This window comes from Rana temporaria, chromosome 3 (genome assembly GCF_905171775.1).
Source record: "Rana temporaria chromosome 3, aRanTem1.1, whole genome shotgun sequence".
Taxonomy (NCBI): Eukaryota; Metazoa; Chordata; class Amphibia; order Anura; family Ranidae; genus Rana; species Rana temporaria.
Window position 1 is genome coordinate 324,258,087 of NC_053491.1, and position 20,712 is coordinate 324,278,798.

At 42.5% G+C, this 20,712-nt stretch overlaps 1 protein-coding gene across 5 annotated transcripts in view; it reads left to right on the forward strand.

Annotated features, from left to right (window-relative positions):
* PCDH1 (protocadherin 1) overlaps nucleotides 1-20,712 on the forward strand; it is a 283,416-nt gene that overhangs the window by 213,423 nt on the left and 49,281 nt on the right. Inside the window, exon 5 of one of the 5 annotated variants that reach the window (XM_040344964.1) lies at nucleotides 15,189-15,269. The exons of the other annotated variants lie outside the window; for them this stretch is intronic. Within the exon in view, the coding sequence (XP_040200898.1) occupies nucleotides 15,189-15,250 (62 nt within the window). The 3' untranslated portion in view covers nucleotides 15,251-15,269. The remainder of the gene's footprint in view (nucleotides 1-15,188; nucleotides 15,270-20,712) is intronic. 5 annotated transcript variants of the gene reach the window in all.

The window sequence follows — 20,712 nt, forward strand, 5'->3', positions numbered from 1 at the left end:
TTTTTTGCATGCTTTTTGCATTGTTGGCATTGTTGCGTGGTACAGCAATGTGATGTGTATGGACATTGGCATACAAAGTGTATGTCGCCCTATATTCAGACCAACCAAATTCACCCACCTACAAGAACACGGAGCTGCATGTACACATGTCGCAGTGTGCACATTTTTTTTTTCTTGGCCCGTTGACACTCTTCAAGGTCTCTGTAAAAAATTGAGCATAGTCACATGGCACACACTTATATGTACATAAGTGTAAAGAGGCCCCAAAAGTAATTCTGGCACATTAATATGCTTGCTACCCAATGTTTTTGCAACTACATTTCATATACAGATCTTAGGGACGTTCTCTCTCCTGCCTGTGTATCAGGGAATGTACTCCGAAGAATTGATCAAAGGATAATGTAAGAGATTTAGGAAAGATGCTTTGAGAAGGGGGAACAGTGAAGCACAGTAATTCTGCAGCACTACTAAGCAGGAAGCCAGGCATGCATATGTAACAGGCAGAACTGGCTGCCCTATATACATATATTTTTACAAACTATGCCTGGAAACAGAGTTTAAAGCAGACATTGATAGTATTTTTGACATTAATGTGAAACTCCTGCCATAACTGTCAGTATGAGGCGTGGGGAAAGCATCACAATCCCCTCAAAAAAAGCTGCACTGAAAAAAGTACACCAATAAGCCATAACATGACCACCCACCATAACCCTTTAAGGCGTAGACTCTACCAGACCTCTGAAGGTATGCTCTGGTATCTGGCACCAGGCCGTCATTGGCAGATTCTTTAAGTCCTGCAAGTTGCGAGGTGGGGCCTCCATGGATTGGACTTGTTTTTCCAGCACATGTCACTGATGCGCGATTGTATTGAGATCCGAAGAATTTTGGAAGCCAAGTCAACACGTCAAGCCTGTCATAGTGCTCCTCAAACTATTCATGAATTTATCAGACAAGGCCACCTTCTTCCATTGCTCCATGGCAGGGCTGTATTAATAGCATCATGGGCCCCTGGGCAAAGTAATGCACTGGGCCCCTACCAGCCTGTCCCAATTTACGCATTTACTCTCAAAAATTCGTTGATAGAATTTTATATATATATATATATATATATATATATATATATATATATATATATACTTTCAATAGATTTTAAACAATATAAAAAGCATATGATAAATCAAAGACAAATCAACAAAGGGCACAGTACAGGGTTGGAGACAAAAGGGCATAGTATGGGGGGGGGGGGTCAGGAGGGCACAATACTGGTATCAGGAAGGCACAGCACAGGTTCCAGAATGTTGCTCAGGACATGACCATCCTGGGACAGCTTAGTAAAATGCTTGTCTGGTCTTGGAAATCCGGGACAGTTGGCATGTATGACGTAATGCAAGACTATCATGGGGACCCTTACGCACCTGGGGCCTCTGGGCAGTGCCCATGCATTAAGACAGCCTCGCTCCATGGTCCCCTACTTGTCCTGATCACCAGTATCATTGGAAATACGTGCCAGGTAAAATTCTAAATTTTGAAATGCCACCAGAGCAGAAATATTGGTAAAATCTTCCAGTGGGTTCACTATAGACAAAAACAGAAAATAAACCCTCGCCTATAGACATAATCTCACCATTCAAGCAAATGACGCTCCCCAGTCTATCTGGTTCCAGGACTGAGCATCCTCCCTAAGCAGCCTGGTAGCGTTATAGAGCCCAGAGTATTCAACCTGCTACAGCTGAGCTTGTTAACACCTCAATGAGCCAAACAGGCTCACTACGCAGCACAAAAAGGAAAACTGTTTGTATAGAGCATGAATATGGGGCAAATATATCTGCCATCCTGGACACAACTCATTGTTTTTCCTGGTTTCCTGTCACAAAATACACTCATTAGCCACTTTATTAGGTACACTGGTTCAATTGCTTGAAAACACAATTTTTTTTTATCAGCCGATCACATGGCGGCAATTCAGTGCATTTAAGCATCTAGACTTGGTGATGGCAACTTGCCGAAGTTCAAACTGAGCATCAGAATAGGAAAGTGACTTTGGCACCAACAATCATGCCACATTCAGACAAACTCACCAAAATTGGACAATAGAAGAGTGGAAAAACGTTGCCTGGTCTGATGGGCCTCAATTTCAGCTGTAACATTCAGATGATAGGATGGTCAGAATTTGGCGTAAATAACATGAAAGCATGGATCCATTCTCCCTTGTATCAACGGTTCAGGCTGGTGATGTAATGTTGTAGGGGATATTTTCTTAGCATACTTTGGGCCCCTTGGTACCATGTCCATCCCTTTATGACTACAGTGTACCCATCTTCTGATGGCTGCTTCCAGAAGTATAATGCACCATGTCACAAAGCACAAACTGGTTTCTTGAACATGACAATGAGTTCACTGCACTCCAATGGCCTCCACAGTCACCAGATCTTAATCCAATAGACACCTTTGGATGTGGTGGAAAGGGAGATTCCCATCATGGATGTGCAGTTGACAAATTTGCAGCAACTACATGATCCTCCTTGTTGAATCTACGCCATGAAGCATTAAGGCAGTTCTGAAGGCAAAAGGGGGGTCTAACCTGGTACTAGCAAGGTATACCTAATAAAGTGGCCAGTGTGTAATATGTGCATGTATGCGTGCGTGCGTATATGTATATAATATAATATATTCTCTATCAGTATCTCACAAAAGTGAGTACACCCCTCACATTTTTGTAAATATTTTATTATATCTTTTCATGTGACAACACTGTAGAAATTACACTTTGCTACAATGTAAACTAGAGAGTATACAGCTTGTATAACAGTGTAAATTTACTGTTCCCTCAAAATAACTCAACACACAGCCATTAATGTCTAAATCGCTGGAAACAAAAGTGAGTACACCGCTAAGTGACACCATTTGACCCAAATAAGTTTATCTTGGTCTCATCAGACCACAGGATATGGTTCCAGTAATCCATGTTTTTAGTCAGCTTGTCTTGAGCAAACTGTGTGCAGGCTTTCTTGTGCATCATCTTTAGAAGAGGTTTCCTTTTGGGACGACAGCAATGCAGACCAATTTGATGCAGTGTGTCATGTATGGTCTGAGCACTGACGGGCTGACCCCCAACCACTTCAGCCTCTGCAGCAATGCTGGCTGCACTCATATGTCTATTTCCCAAAGACAACCTAAGCACACTGAACATGTACAATCAACTTCTTTGGACCATGGCAAGGCCTGTTCTGGGTGGAACCTGTCCTGTTAAACTGATGTATGGTCTTGGTCACCGAGCTGCAGCTCAGTTTCAGGAACTTGGTAATCTTCTTATAGCCTAGGCCATCTTTATGTAGAGCAACAATTCTTTTTTTTTTTTTCAGATCCTCAGTTCTTTGCCAGGAGGTGATCTTCCAGAGACCAGTAAGAGCCCAGTCACACAGGAGAGGCACGACTTTGGGGGCGACTCGGCAAGGCGACCTGAAGACGACTTCAGAGGCGACTTGCAAAATGACTTCTGTATAGAAGTCAATGCAACTCGCCCCCAAAGTCGCGTTGCTCCTATTAGAATTGTTCTATTGAACAGAGCGGGACGCGACTTGTCAGGCGGCTGTCGCCCCTGACGAGTCGCCCCTGTGTGAATGGGCTCCAAGAGAGTGATCGATAACACCAAATTTAACACACCTACTCCCCATTCACACCTGAGACCTAACACTAACGAGTCACATGACACCGGGGAGGAAAAATGGCTAATTGGGCCCAATTTGGACATTTTCACTTAGGGGTGTACGCGCGTTTGTTGCCAGCGGTTTAGACATTAATGGCTGTGTGTTGAGTTATTTTGAGGGGACCGCACTGTTATACAAGCTGTACACTCACTACTTTACATTGTAGTAAAGTGTAATTTCTTCAGTGTTGTCACATGAAAAGATATAATAAAATATTTACAAAAATGTGAGGGGTGTACTCGCATTGTGAGTACGTGTGTGTGTGTGTGTATGTATATAATATATATAGTATGTGTGTGTGTGTGTGTGTGTGTGTGTGTGTATATAATATGTGTGTGTGTGTATGTATGTATGTGTGTATATATGTATGTGTGTGTATATATATATATATATATATATATATATATATATATATATATATATATATATATATATTATAAATTCTTTAAACTCCTAACCGCTTGCAAGAAACATAAAGCTCAATTCACAAAGCTAACCAGTATAAGGATCTGTATTTAAAACAAAGGTGACAATTATTTTGAGTAATATTTTTCCATGGCTTACTACGGCTCTTTTGTCCCTTTCTGAATAGAGCCTACAGAGTTTCTAGATCCAAGGACAGACATAGGTCTTCCTTGCCTCCTATAGATTTGTCTGCAGCTAGCCCTAATCTTTTAGATGATTTTTCCATGTAATATTTTTGCTTTCCAACTTCCTGCCTACATTGCTCCAATCACTGTAATGCAGCGCTGTGAATTGAGTTAAGGCCCAGCTTTTAACCATGTTAATCAATGTAACTGATGTTAACAAGCCTCATTTGATGACTTCTGAAATGGAACGTTGAGTCTCTTTATTTTTAAAAGCCGTATAGCCGTAACTAGTGGTTTCTGAAAGATGAGATGCAGGGAAGTCACAACGGACAATTTGGAGACAGAGAATTTTCAGTTTGATATATGGCAGGCTATAGGTTGACCTGACCTTTCCAGTATTGCTGTATCTTCATGAAAAATGTATTCCGAGGAGTTGGCTGGCTTCTTTTCAGAGCTACAGAATGACTTTTTCATAAGCTCAAGCTCCAGCTGGCCTTGTAGCGTAGTGAATGTTGTGTACTGCAGACAGTAGCCCTCCTTTGTGTGTGCCCTTTAAATGGACAGAACAATTATTCCTTCTTATGTCCCTCTGTTCTTGAATCCCTTGAGCATTTTTTTGCACAGAGAAAGGCCAATCTATGATACTGTGTACTGCTGTATATGGGGTTGATTTCCATAAAGCAGCAGATCTTGAAGGCAAATATGTCCCCTGCCTATCCTCAAAACTCAATTTTTTCCCCCCTGTCCCAATCATGACAAGAGCTCTCAGCTTCTATGCCTTTGTTTGATGCAGGCACATAGAAATAACTCTGGTCATATGGCTATTTCCAGGATGCCTATAAATATATTGGAACTGCCCTCTGCCCGCTATGTCCCATTATGTACGGTTGATCGCTGCAAGATGCTGCTTCATACTACTTGTGTAGCCGCCTCAGAAGGTAGAAACTTGCTCCATCTGACTAGCGATCAATTTCTGCTCTTGGTTATTAATTGTTAGGAATTTTAGTAGCATAATAGTAAGAAATCTGGGTAGTTCTAGTTTGAGGTAACTGTCAACAAGTGGTGAAAGTAAAATAAAACCCAATTTTTTATATTTTTATATATATATATGTGTATGTATGTATGTATGTATATGTATGTGTGTGTGTATATATATGTGTATATGTATATGTGTGTGTGTGTATATGTGTATATATATATATATATATATATATATATATATATATATATATATATATATATATATATATATATATATATATAAATATATAAATATATAAATATATATATATAAATATATATATATATATATATATAAATATATATATATATAAATTAGGATGCTTTACATTTTTTACTTGAATCAAAAAGTTTATTGAAACCACTTTAACACTTTCCAGAGCATTTTTATCACCAGTGAGATGTACAATCGTGTCTCGTAGTGTGCAGTTGCATACAGCATAAAATTATACTTGAAACGCTATCAAATCTAACCCAGATTAAGAAAGCCCAAGTGCTTTTCCCCAACAATACACCTTCATAACCTTGCACACACCTATAGTTGCTTGTACCATCTGGGAGATGTGAAGGAAAGGAACTGTAAAGGAAATTGAAACTGCAATCACCCCAACAGACCAAGTATTGCCAACCAGCCATACCAAACTTTGTCAAATTTGACAGGGCACCCCCGATGTTGATCTATCACTTTTTAATACCAGTAGTGTCGTTTGTGGTCAATCCACTCCTTGGGGGAGGGAGAGGAAGTACTCTTCCAATGCAATAAGTGGACTTTATGTGCCTGAAATAATGCTCTGGTTACCGCCTCCCTAATAAATGTATCTGGTACCATGTCATCTAATACAGTGGTCATCAACCCTGTCCTCAGGGCCCACTAACAGGCCAGGTTTGCAAGATAACTGAAATACATATTAAATATATAAATATATAATGATTGCAGTTTTCTAGTCTGCATCTCCCCAAGGTAATGCATAAAACCTGGCCTGTTAGTGGGTCCTGAGGACTGGGGTCATGACCACTGATCTAGTATAGCTAGCACACATTGCTTGGGATCAAAGACCAGAGTTGTTTGGAATGCCTGGATAAGCGTATGCATGATGGTTTACCAATACCTGTGTAACTTAGGGCATCGCCACGACATGTAGATCAAATCCTCATGATCCCTACAATATTTAGGGCAAGTTGGATCTGACCAAAAGCTAATTTTATGGAAATTGAAAGCATAATGTACAGTACTAGAATATAGTTGTCGGAGCCTTTGGACACGTTTCCCATTTATCCACCTGTCAGTTCCCCCGTGTCCGGTACCCAGTGTTCTGCTTTTTATACAGCTTCTGCAATTTTGTCCTCCTACTTCACCAGGTGCCCCCATCATTGGCATTGACTTACATTGTAAGGCTGGCTCCTTGGCTTTTAAGGTCCTTTTAAAAGCCATGCCAGAGTCACCCTTTTTAAGCACAATCACTGTATAGCTGCCATAGCTCCCTGTGCTGGCCAAAAAAAAGCAGCCCAGGGAATTGGAAACAATGATATCATGGCACCAGTGCGCCAACGCTGGGGAAGATGCGTAGTCTCGAAGAGGAGATCGGGAGACTTTGTTTACATTCAGAGCGCATGCACTCTGAATGTAAATAAAGCCAGACATTCAGGAAATCCAAACAGAGAACGCTGGAGGTGGCACTATTTTCAGGAAGAAAATGTGAGTGGCACTGTAGCAAATGATTATTTTTTTTTGGCAAGTGAAACAATTGGCAAGAGGGATGTGTCTGTTAAAAAAAAAAAAAAAAGTTGGGATTTCAGTACTGCTTTAAATCTCTCAGAAGCAAGAAATTTGCCATTGTAGTTTCGCATTTTCAATTTGCCATGGGTGCCAAGACCTTGCATAGAATGCAGAATTGACCGTCCAAAATCTCCAATATAATGACCCAATTCCTAGTGTTCCTCCTCAGTTGTCATCTGATGCTTCTCACCACAGTTCATTGATGTAAACTTACATGCTTATGAAGCACCTTGCATATGGCTTAGTGGGGAGGTCAGAGGGTTCAAGCACAAATGATAATGATTACCCTCTCAAGTTTCTGGGTAGCTTTTTATCTTTGGCAAGTTACTTTTTTTCCCTGGTCTGTAGGATCACAAGCAAAGGCAATTAGTGTATAATTTTAACTGTCCAGTCCCTAATTAGGGACATCCCGTAAGCTTGACCCTGAGAGATTTGCACACCCCAATTAAAAACAGTCCGCCTTGGGGAGATCACAGTGGAGTTTCTTCACTAATCCTTTCTTTATGCTGAAAGCTTAGTAGGACTTAGACATGAAGATAGAGATTGTTAACTAGGGATTAGTTATATTAACCACAGACTGATAAAAATAATTTGTCTGCTACTGTCTGTAAACAGACCGTCTTAACTGCTAGGTTGAAGAAATAGCTGGCGTATTTGGAAAACATTGAGTGTTTGTTGGTAGTGTTACGTTGTGGCTTGTAATTAAACTGTAAATGCTCGTCCTGGGCATTTGTTATATTGCACATATAAGGCCTGTTAGCCTCCGCTACTTGCTGGGTCAGCACAAAATTAAAAATAAATTAAATTTTGGCTTGTGAATACTATGCCTGTGTTGCACCCTTCAATGGTTGATCTGCATTACAATATCCATGAAAAAAAAAATATGGGCTTAGCATTCAATAGTACCATCTGTTTTCTCAAAGCACGGAAAGTGGAATGCCCACTACAAGCACAAGACATAGCGAGCGTATCAAAGGGACACTATTATATAGTTAATATAAATACCATATTTGCCAGCGTATAAGACGGCGCATATAAGACGACCCCCTAATTTTCCAGCTAAAATGTTGGTTTTGGGATATACTCGCCTTATAAGACGACCCCCTTCCTACTAGTCATGCCAGGCTGTGCCACCATTACATGCCAGGCTGTGCCACCATTACATGCCAGGCTGTGCCGCCATTACATGCCAGGCTGTGCCGCCATTACAGGCCAGGCTGTGCCGCCATTACAGGCCAGGCTGTGCCGCCATTACAGGCCAGGCTGTGCCGCCATTACAGGCCTCGCTGTGCCGCCATTACAGGCCTCGACGATCCCTTACTTTATCCCTAACATGCAGAATCTCAGTCAGACCGCGGGCATGCATTTTTCAAAAGCCGCGCCGCCTCCTCGTGCTGTTATGTGATAGGCGGAACACTCGGCTTCCCAGCAAACACTGTATTCAGTGTTCCGCCTATCACGGATGCCCTCTCGTCCGAGACCGAGGACGAGAGGGCATCTGTAATGGGCGGAACACTGAACAGAGGCTCTGCTGGGAAGCTGAGTGTTCCGCCTATCACGGAACAGCATGAGGAAGAGGCGCAGCTTTTGAAAAATGGACGGCCGTGGTCTGCCTGCAAGTGTGCATGTTAGGTACTGGCGTATAAGACGACCCCCCGACTTTTAGGAAGAATTTGTGTTAAGTCGTCTCATACTCCGGAAAACACGGTAGTCCAAATGTAATGCTAGTTTTAGCCTAACTGTCTGTTTATGTAAATTACATAAACCGGGGTGTCCTACCTGCTGGCTGCAATGGCTATGAATGCGACCCAACGAAAAACTGTAAACTTAAAAATGTAAATTTTTTGTAAAAATGCATTTACACTTGGCAAACACCTGCAACCGAAGAAAAATTTTATTGTGTCTCTTTACTGAACTTGTATAAATTCTGAGCCGTTTATGGTCCTGCCAGCACTATCTGGCTCGACAATTTTCAATTGAGAAATCCTAAGGAGTCGGGCAGAAAACAGTTGGCTGAACAATTGTTGCAGCCAATGAGCTTCAGTCACCTTTTAGGTATATTAACAATGAACTCATGCAAACACTAAGCATGCCGCTCAAGGCTCCAGTATGTCCACAGACAGGGAAGGAGCTTGTCTGAACTTCATGGCTATCAATGAAAAGTAAAGCCCAAAAGCCACACATCACAAGCAAAACCCCTGTGTGTAAAGAGTAAAAGTAGCCTCAGCCCAGGCTCCATCCAGGCCACATCCACCCCTCATGCGTTTCGCTCCATCCACGGGGAAAAATCATGGGGACACTCTTTACACACAGGGGTTTTGTTTGTGATGTGTGGCTTTTGGGACTCCTGCGTATTCTAACAACCACACAACTTTCGGACTACAGCAGGAAGGTGTGTCCTTCTACAGTGTTTAGCGTGGGAAGAGAAATCTGTGCATATGACCTGCTTTATGCAGCACATGTTAATACATGGCATAATTTGCGTTTTAAAAGGGTGAATCCAGCCTCGGTCTTCAAACACTTTTTGTTTCGATGCACCTTTAAATAGCAGTTTTATACTAAAAGTTCACCTGGCCTTTAAACTGTTTTTGCAAACTAGAAAAGCTTTTCCTTTTTTCATAAGAGGAATGGAAGGATTTCATTGCATTTGTTTTCACTGTAGCATTTGTCAGGCAACGTACACGATACAGGGGATCCCCTGATTATCATTGACAGGTAAACATGTGCCTATCTATCAAGTCTAAAGAATCACTCTGCTGATGCTCATTGTTAAAACTGTATAGTTTGCCTGCAACCATGTAATAAGCAATGGCTTGATCGGATAACACTCCCTTGGGCCGTCTATGGGTACTGAGCTCCCAGCATTTGCCAAAAAAAACAGTCTGCAGTTGCTGCTGGTGATTTCTTCTCCAATCTTTCCTCCTGCCCACTTCTTCCTTCATAGCACAGAAATTAATACTAGGGTGAGCCAAAAGTTCATGTTTATGCTTCAGGCTTACATGTCTGTTCTCTGATGTCTATGGGGAGCTTACAATTGAGCAAAGGCTGAGAACAGAGTTGAAATACATATATGTGAACTGAACTGTTAAACTGGGCTGCTGAAGAATTTATGATTCTGTTCAGTCAGTCCTGAGATTCACATAGCTATGCCTCTTGTTTGTGCTTTCGGCTTTCAATGTCTTCTTGGATGGGGAGATGATACTAATTTATTGTCTAATAAGCAGGCTGGTGGTGGAGACGACACAGGAAGGTGCCAATTAGTGGCGTCACCTGCCTTACTGTGTGTGCGGTGGCAAAAGAGAGCTTATGTAAGAGAAGTTTGCAGGTTTTCCATAAAACAAGTCTGGCTTAGGGCTCTCCCATAGTGCTCCTCTGCAGTAGCAAAAGTATGCCTACAATGGAGTACCTTGAAGTGGCAAACTTTTTCTAGATTGGGACAGAACAAGTTAGAATCTGTCAGATTTTATAATTTCCTGTCCTAGGGTAGGGTGACCAGACATCCCCGGTTTCTGGGGACAGTCCCCGGATTGAGGACACTGTGCCCGGTTTTGTCCCCGGATTGGATTTGAACAGGGGCTGGGGCAATTTCAAAGACAGTCAGTGCAGAATAAAAAAAAAATGATTTTGTTTCCCATTATCTGTTCCCCTTTCTGATGATCATGTGCTGGTCGGAGCAAAGGGAATATTTCTTCAGTTTTCGGGTGCATGCCCATTCAGCTTGCATATTCTTCTGCCTTGGCTCAATCCCCGTCCAGCTGTCTGCCTGCGTATCTCCTTGCCTTCCCTGGTGGCGTGATCTTCCTCCGCTCCTCACCCAGTAGTAGCCGGGGCCCGGAGAGTGAGACTTAACAGGCTGCGAGGCGGGTGGCGGCAGCGACGGGCAGAGTCGCTTATTGCCGTCATTATTGGTAAAGAAAAAAAAGATGTCCCCGGATTTCATTTTAAAAATCTGGTCAACTTACCCTAGGGGCACAACAGGAAAGGAGAAATCTCCTCAAAGTGACGGGCAATACCTCCTTTGACTGTTATGACTGTAAGGCCCCTTTCACACTAAAAATAGCGCTGCTATACCGCCTGAAAAACTTGTGCCCTGTAGTCTTCAATGTGAAAGCCCAAAGGCTTTCACACTGAAGCGGTGCGCTAGCAGGACCGCTCCAAAAGTTCTGCTAGCCGCATCTTTGGAGCGGTAAAGGAGCGGGGTGTTTACCGTGCCAATATCACTCCTTCCCGTTGAAATCAATGGGAAACCACGGTAATACCGCCGACAATGCACCTCTGCATAGGTGCATTGCCGGCGGTATTAACCCTTTTTCGGCCGGTAGCAGGGGTTAAACCGCACCACTAGCGGCCGAATATCGCGGTAAATACGACGGTATCGGCAGCGTTAAAAATCGCGCCCCTATACCGTCACCGCACCTCCACTGCCCCGTGTGAAAGGGACCTAACAGGTTTAAAAATGTCCCCTCTACTCCTATTCTAACGGAAAGGTATACCGTTTTAGAGTTCCTCTTACAGTTGTCCCCAGGATACACCATAAAAGTGAAGAATATCCAGCCGGGACGCAGACTGAAGTCTAAACCCAGGAAAGATTTCTAACCCTTCCCCACCCTACCCAAATCAAAAAATACATTGTGGCTGGTTCTAATTTAACCTTAAGACAGGTTTACGTTAATCCGAAATAATATTGGAGTGCAGTATCATTTTGAAAAGAAACGGGTGGTATTTTTATGCATTTCTGATGAGGGTTTTATTCTTTACTGATACCCCCCAGCTAGATGGCGATTTAGTTACAGCCATACTTTGCATATTTATTTAAAAAATGTAATTTAAGGATGACTCATCCTAGCTCTAGGGACCTGTGTTCTGTTACAAATCAGCTTTTACTAGAGGAAGTGGTCATAATTATGTGAATTAAAGTAATTGATGTGTTAATTCTCGCAAATCCCATGTTGTAAAATTCATAAACAGGTTGTGGTTTATACCTTGCTAATGCAGAAGTGCACAAATTATACGTTTTTAATAGTCACACATTGGTTACAGGAGAGAGATTGCCATTGCTGACAGCTTTTATTGGCCAGACTCCAGACATTTCTTATGAGAGCCGCATGCATTAGATATTCTATATCTACTCTCGTCCCGTGACATTTTCCCTATGTTACCCAATTACAGTTATGGCGCCAATTAAAATTCGGCTTTGGTACTTGAAGTAAGAATTTGAGCTAATGGCTACACGTGTTGGTGTCCCGACTCATCTGTTCTGCTTTAAGAGATCAATAGGCTAGCCGATTTTTCCATAGATTGTCACACAACCTGATGTTAGGCAGATTTGGCCAGTGTTCTCATTTGTGAACATTCTTTGGGGATTTAGAAGGCTTGTAAAGTTCGGGGTGCTGGTCGAAACCAGTGGACCATTAAGCAGTTGGATTTTCCTTCTGGTTCTTGACTTGTATCCAAATGGTTGAAGCCTACACTATCTCACAAAAGTGAGTACACCCCTCGCATTTTTGTAAATATTTTATTATATCTTTTCATGTGACAACACTGAAGAAATTACTTTGCTACAATGTAAAGTAGTGAGTGTCCAGCTTGTATAACAGTGTACATTTGGTGACCCCTCAAAATAACAACACACAGCCATTAATGTCTTAACCACTGGCAACAAAAGTGAATACACCCCTAAGTGGGGAAAAAAATGTCCAAATTGGCCCAAAGTGTCTATTTTGTGTGGCCACCATTATTTTCCAGCGCTGCCTTAACCCTCTTGGGCATGGAGTTCACCAGAGCTTCACAGGTTGCCACTGGAGTCCTCTTCCACTCCTCCATGATGACATCACGGAGCTGGTGGATGTTAGAGACCTTGCGCTCCTCCACCTTCCATTTTGAGGATGCCCGACAGATGCTCAATAGGGTTTAGGTCTGGAGACATGCTTGGCCAGTCATCACCAATATTAACATACCTGTTAACCATTCACACCTGAGACCTTGTAACACTAATGACTCGCATGACACCGGGGAGTGAAAATGGCTAATTGAGCCCAATTTAGACATTTTCACTTAGTTGTGTACTCTCTTTTGTTGCCAGCGGTTTAGACATGGCTGTGTTCTTATAAAACACCCTCAGCCGCCAGAACACTTCTGTCAGCGCTCTCGGCCGTTTCCAGCATGCTTGTCCAACCGGATTGTCGGATCGGCTGACATGCACACGGGCTGAATGTCACCTTAGGGGTGATAAATGGAGCACTGGGAAGTAAGAATCCTTTTTTTTACCTAATGCCAAAACAATAGAATTTTTATATAAAGAAACTAGACAAACTAAAATGCACGCTGACCAACATTAGATGGCAGTAGGGCACGTGTATATAACAGCTGACAGATCTTTCCATAAACATGCTTGGATAAGCCATGTATTGTCATTAGTCTACCAACAATAGGTTATTATTGTGAAAAACCATATCAATGAGCCAGTAAAATGTGATCGACCACTTGGTTCCTCTCCTGAGGAGCCTGGCCAGGAGATGTGTAGCAAGGTTGGCGTACAGATATATATTGCTGTCTGGCTGTAACTGTTCAGGGCAAAGCTGATTTAGTAAAGCGCTGCACAAACGGTTTTCGCTATATAAAATCTTATATTATAATAATCTGTAAAGCTTTTTATATTTCACAAAAAAATAGGAGAATTCCTACAATCCAAATTCAATACCGAAGCCTGTGTATATCTACCAAACACAAAGGGGCATATTTCTATAAGCTTGAGAAAAAGTAGAAAAGTTGAGCCAGTAGCCTATAGCAATCAGGTTTCAACTTTGAAATCTGATTGGTCTCTAGATGCAGCAACTCTGTTTTTGCTTTCAGAGAAAAGACAATTAAATTAATAACACTGTGAAGATCATTTTGTGCACAATTATTTTACTCGTATGCTTTTTAAACATAAGCACAGTCGTACACGCATTTGTTTTCCTCTCATCGTCAGAATGAAAATTCTAGAAATAGTCAGCGATTGTTATACACAAAGCGAGGCCAATCAGCTCCCACCTCCCTAGCCCTTGTCCTCAATCTCCTCTTTCCTCTCCGGATGTATCTGGGCCGCTGCGTCTATCTGCTATGAGCTTATTCAATTAGAAGCTTCTAGCCCTTGGGGGTATAATTCCATTTTCGGCTGCTGGATCTCCAATATGTGAGGTTATCCCTTGTTAGTTCCCCAACGCGCTCGCCCTCCCTGCCTGTAAATGCATTACCTTGCCATCCCATCTAATCATTTCCCGTTAAATGCTGCTAATTGAATCACACCCATATTAGCTGAAACCTTCTCCTGCTCTTGTTTTTGCTTCTCTTGCTTCCTCTGCTCTCCAGTGACTCAGGTGCAAACTGTAGCTGCCATTGTTGCAGAGGCTTCTAGGCTGCGGACTTGTCTGGTTTTAGCAAGGGCTGGCAGTGAGCATCCTTTCTCTGAGTGTGAAAATACGCGCTTCTAAAGGATCATCGTCTTAGTTTATAGAATCAGCTCAAATAGAGTTAACACCCTAACCTTGCCTCATTTACACGCATTCCACCCTCTGCCCCTCCGCCTTTCCTGACTTGTCACTTCCACTAATCCATCTGTTCCTGGCTGCAGATATCGGTTTGTTAGCCAGGACATCAAACCAATTAGAGTAGGATTTAAGAGCTGACCAGGGCAAGCAAGTGTGGGTGAGACACAAAAGATACAAAGCGACTTCAGGAGATGATCCAGTGTGGACCAAACCTCTGTCTCCTTTGCTGCTGTTCTGCCCTCTGAAGTAGAAATGTTTGTACTAAGCTTTGAATTGCCATCTTCTGTTTTGCTCTTGAACTTATTTTTTTCCTAATGGCTTGTTGAAGTTAATTGTGTACATAGGCCTATTGTGTTGAAATGTATTGTTTAGTTCCCCATTGTGTATAGACCCCAAGGTTAAATAAAAACTGTAGAACAGAGCTTTATTTCAGACATGTTTTCCTGACAATGAATGTGTATGTATCCCATCTTAGACAGTTGTCCTCATTGGAAGATATTTCCTCCCCTCTTCCTCTCATGACCACTCTAAAATTTAGGATGTCCCCTTTATTTTTTTGTCTCAGGTTGGAATGGTCACCAGAATAAAGAGAGGAATGAATGGGATACAGACTCAATAAGTATTTGACAGAGGGTCTAACCAAGGGGTAAGCAAACCTGGGACTCCAGCTATAATGAAAGTTACCCATCCCATTATATGCCCCCGCTTTTAGGAGTCATGTCTATGGCTGTTAGAGTCTTGCAATGTCTCATGGGATTTGTATTTTCTACAAAGTTGGAGCGTCAAGGTGGCCTTCCCTTGGTCCTGGGGAGTAGGTTTGTTGATGAAAACATGGTAAATGCTTCTAGAAAAGCGTTAGTTGCCCAATCAAAGCCGCAAAACAAAAATGCGTGTAAAAGGTTTAAGGCTACATGCACACGTAGCGTTTCCTTAAATCTGCGTTCCGAAAAAAAAAAATTAAAGTCAGCAGTTACAAAGACTGCAGCTGCTGATTTTTAATATTGGTACACTTGCCTGCCCAGGGTGCCCGCGATGTCCTCACCTGAAGCCGATCTGTCCCTCTGCTCCAGGGAGGAGGCGCTGCCATCTTCAGTAAGGGAATCGGGCTTCACTTCCTGGTTCCCTACTGCGCGAGTTGCGCTGCACCATCTCACTGGTCACTGCTGTCGTCTGGGACCTGTGTGTCTCCCAGAAGACAGTGGGGGGGCTGAACATGGCGTTGATCTAAGTGGATACTGTGGCGATCTATGCCCGGAAGTGGGAGCAAATACCTGTATTAGACAGGTATTTGCTCCACCCTGAATGGTGCCATATGTGACACCAGAGGGCAGGAGGGATCCGAAAAGTGGAAGTTCCATTTTTGGGTGGAACTCCGCTTTAAGCGCCTAGAAGCTGTTAGTGTTTTTTTTTCTGTTGCTAGAAGCTAAATAGTGTTATCCTATGTGCCCATGCATGCTACTTTAGGCTATTAGGGTTTTTTGAGCTTCAGCGTCTAGGAGCAGAAAAACAATTGTATTTTTGGAGTGTTTTTTAGGCTTTTTTTTTCTTCTTCTTGTACTGTAAAAACTTGAATAAAATGCTAATGCTCCTAAAACGCTACTACAAGCTGGCACAAAAAACACTATTAGCATTTTTCATCCAGCGTCTTTTCCTAACATTTTCTGAGCTTATAATGAACACTAGTGTACATGGAGCCTAAAGTCTGTAATGACGCCACCTCTAAATTCAACCACCCAAATTATGAGGCAGTATGATCACCCAAATTAAGTATGGAAAAACTATATCAAGAAGGAAATGGCATAAAACACACTTAGATTAGTAGTACAAGAACCACCTTTGTACTTTTAGCGCTGAACTCTAGGGAAAATATACCTTTGCAGTGGCATTCTTTTTGCACTGCAAGTGTTAAATGCAACTGAACTTTGTCAAGGATTTCAATGAAAAACACTTGCTTACCCTATCCCTCACCCCTGTCGCAGCCTGCGTCCTTCTTTCCCCTTTGATACTCAAGGTTGTGGATGAGCCTTCAGTTTCCTCACTTACAATGTAGATTTTAATCATAATAAAATGGATTGTCAGTTACCTTCTAGCACACCCCAGGTGTCCTGTATGCACTCAGGGCACTTTCATATACACACACTGACTTATCCTAGGAATGTTGTACCTGGATTCAGAGCTGCTAAATCATATGACTGGATTGGATTAAGGCCGGGTTCACATGTGTGGCTCTGGTTTCCAGCCTTGGGTCTGGTGTGTTCGTGTTCACTGGTTCAGGTGTGATTCAGGTCTGGATTTTTGCCTGAATTTGCACCTGAACCAGACCCAAAAATGCACAAGACCCATTTGGAATTTGCACCGTGGCCGCCCTGGACATGTGTTAATCGACTCCTCTGAGAGCCGGTCAAACTCGCATGTCATATAAATTGGATGCAGTAAAACCTGCATACAATTCATACAGCCCGGCCTAAAAAAAAGGTAAGCGCCATATGGCTCTGACGTCAGCCAACGGTAGGCTTTAGCCCGCTGTCAGCTGAAAACATGTCACAGGAGCGCAGAGAAGTACAGTCTAAAAAGCTTTGGCTATGCTTCTCCTTTAAGCGAAAAAGCATGGATTTCTAGGGGTGGGTTAAGCTGTTACCACCTGCCTCTCAATCTCATTGTAGGTGCATATTTCCAGGTTCATCTCCACTTGGCAGTCAGTGGTATGACACCAATTACCTTTTTTAGATGTTTGCAAGGAAGCACTCCTCTACTGACCATTAATTTATAGTGTGATTTTTTTTTTTTTTTTTTTTTACGATCATTACTTTGTGACTATAACTGAAAATAATTAGTAACATTTTAGAGTGATCCAGTGTGTACTCATTAAAATGATCCACCAACAAATACTAGGTAAAATGGGTATGCCTTATTCTTCTGTTGTTTATTATATCAGCGCAACGGGTAAGTGGTTGGCACTTCTGCTTATCAGCACTAGGGTCCTGGTTTAAATCCCAACCATGACACTACCTGCCGGGAGGTTTGCATGTTCTCCCTGTGCCTGCGTGGGTTTTGCCCTGGTTTCCTGCCACTCTCCGAAGACATGCTTTTAAGTTGATTGGCTCCTTTATAAATTTCCCTAGTATGTATATATGCGAGTTAGGGACCTTGAATTGTAAGCTCCTAGAGGGCAGGGACTGATGTGAATGTACAAGGCGCTGCATAAATTGACAACGCTATATACAGTATCTACCTGTAATACTAAAATAACATATTGATATGTATAACATACCGCAAGCTCTAGTTACAATTACTATCCGGTATTCCCTGAGACCTGAAATTGATTTCAAGGCTTCCTCTGGGGTAAAAAGGAGAAAGGCTGCATTAGAGGATATTCTGGCTCATTTGAAGAGAAATCGTCCCACTTTAAATGGAGTTAACAGTGCTATGCTCACAGTAAAGCAGATTAAATGCAGTATCAGCAAATTAAATGTGAAGATTGCTTCCCTTTAATCAGAAGTATTCTTTAAACCATCTCTATTGGGGTTAGATGAGGACGGGCATTGCAGTAAAAGTAAATCTTGGCTTTTCTTACGGTGTAGTTGAGGCAAAGCTGGCTGAACATTTTTGCCTTCCTTTTCCACTTGGGTTTTCACTTCTACATGCCCCCTGTGACCCCCTCGGTCTTGGTAGAGCATTACAAGGGGAAGGTCGGGCTAGAAAACCAGAGGCAATTTAGCAAACAATGATCTATTTGTTTAGTATTGATCAGTGCAGCGCTTGAAGCTGAGAGCTGTGTAGGTGTGCCTCCAGTTCTCCCTTGTTCTCTGGCATTCTGTTATGCGAGGTGTTCGATCGAGGCTCTGTAGTTTCCAGGAGTTGTGAATTCGCCTTACTTTGTTTGAGATGCCTCGCTGATCTGGCCTCGTGCCCACAGTTCTGTGTGTCAACTTTTGTTTTGTGCCTGCATGTGTAATTATCCCCCTGTTTGCATGGCTCAGCATGGTGCATCCGTGTCACTGCTCTCAATGTGTGGGGTGAGCGTTTTCTCTGCTGTCCTATTTTTTTGTCCTTTTCTTTTGTTTTTGGATCTTGGTAGACACTGATGCTTTTTTGGAGTAGAAGCTATATTATTAAAGGGGGGTTGCATGAGTGTTTTTTGGGGATCCCAAAAAAGACATCCATGTTCCATGTTTACCTACTGGTGCTGTCCACCCTGTGGGGGGGGGGGATATATTTTATATATATATTATATATATATATATATATATATATATATATATATATATATATATATATATATATATATTCATACCCCTTGAAATGTTCCACATTTTGTAATGCTACTGCCAAAGCTGTAAATATATTTTATGTGATGGGCCACCATAAAGTGGCACATAATTGTGAAGCGGAAGAAAAATTATAAATGGTTTTCAATTTTGTTTTACAAATGCCTGAAAAGTATGGCGTGCATTTGTATTCAACCCCCCTCAGTCAATACTTTTGTAGAACCACTTTTTGCTGTTAGAGCCTGCAAGTCTTTTTGGGTATGTATCTACCAAATGTTTGCCCAGTCTTCTTTGCAAAACCGCTCAAGCTCTGTCAGATTGGATGGAGAGCATCTGTGAATGGCAATTTTCAAGGTTTGGCACAAATTTTCAATTGGATTTAGGTCTGGACTTTGACTGGGCCATTCGAACACATGCTTTAATTGAAAGCATTCGATTGCAACTCTGGCTGTATGTTTAGGGTCGTTGTCCTGCTGGAAGTTGAACCTCCACCCCAGTCAAGTCTTTTGCAGACTCCAGCAGGTTTTCTTCTAAGATTGCCATGTATTTGGCTCCATCCATTTCCCTGTCCCTGCTAAAAAAAACATCACCGCAACATGATGCTACCACCACCATGTTTCACATTGGGGATGGTGTGTTGAGGGTGATTTGCAGTATTTTCCGCCACACATAGCAATTTGCTTTTACACCAAAAAGTTATATTTTGTTTTCATCTGACCAGAGCACCTTCTTCCACATGTTTGCTGTGTCTCCCACATGGCTTCCAAGCAAACTGCAAACAGGACATCTTATGGCTTTCTTTCAACAATGGCTTTCTTCTTGACACTATCATTTTGGGTACATTCAGCCTGCCCATACATGGTTAGAATCTCAGGCTGGTTTCTGCTGAACTGGCTAAGATTCAAATGGTCAATGGCCGACTTAAGTCATGGCTCCTTGCTGATTCAAAATAGAGGTCCAAAAGTGATATAAAAAATAGATGGAACATGGTGGAATGATTCCCCCTCATAGCTTCCTAGAACTTCTGATGATTCTGGTGATCAGATTTCCCTGCCATAATTCTGGTCTTCTAGCCTCTCTTGGGGGGGGGGGGGGGGTTGTGCCTTTTTATATGTTTTGCAGTCTCCATATATAATCTAAACTACAAATACAGCAGGGAGAGTAGGGTCCTTATGTAATGGCCAAAGCAAGTGTGCAGGTCTGGGTATTCATTTAGGAAGTTTACACAAGTGGAGTTTTGTCTCTGTGACGTGCAAGTAGGCGAAGGGAGACCTCCCTTTTTGGGAATCGAACAACCGTAACAAATCTGGACAGAGGTCCAACTCTCTACCACCTTATGCAAGTCTGAAGTTGGGCTTTAAAGCTTTTTGGATCCCCCCTTCACATTTGGCACCTTTCAGGGGGTGCAGATACCTGTCTGAAACAGGTATTTGCACCACTTCCGGGTTCTGACTCCGGCGGGAGTCCATCCTCGTGACGTCAACCCCCCCCCCCGCTGTCTTCTGGGAAACACTGTTCCCAGGAGAGAGCGGGGACCAGTGACGGCGCGCCGCGATCCTCGCGCATGCGCAGTAGGCAATCGGATTCCCTCACAGAGGATGGCGGTGGAAGCAGCTGAGGACCGAGCGATTGCTCGGCCTCGGCTGCCGACATTGCGGGCGCGCCGGACAGGTAAGTGTCCATTTTTTAAAAGTCAGCAGCTAGAGTATTTGTAGCTGCTGGCTTTTTAAAAAAAAAAAAAAAACTGGTGGACCTCCGCTTTAAGTTCTAAATAGTAGCTACATTTCGTAGCATTGTTACTTGCTGCCTTCTGTTGCAGAT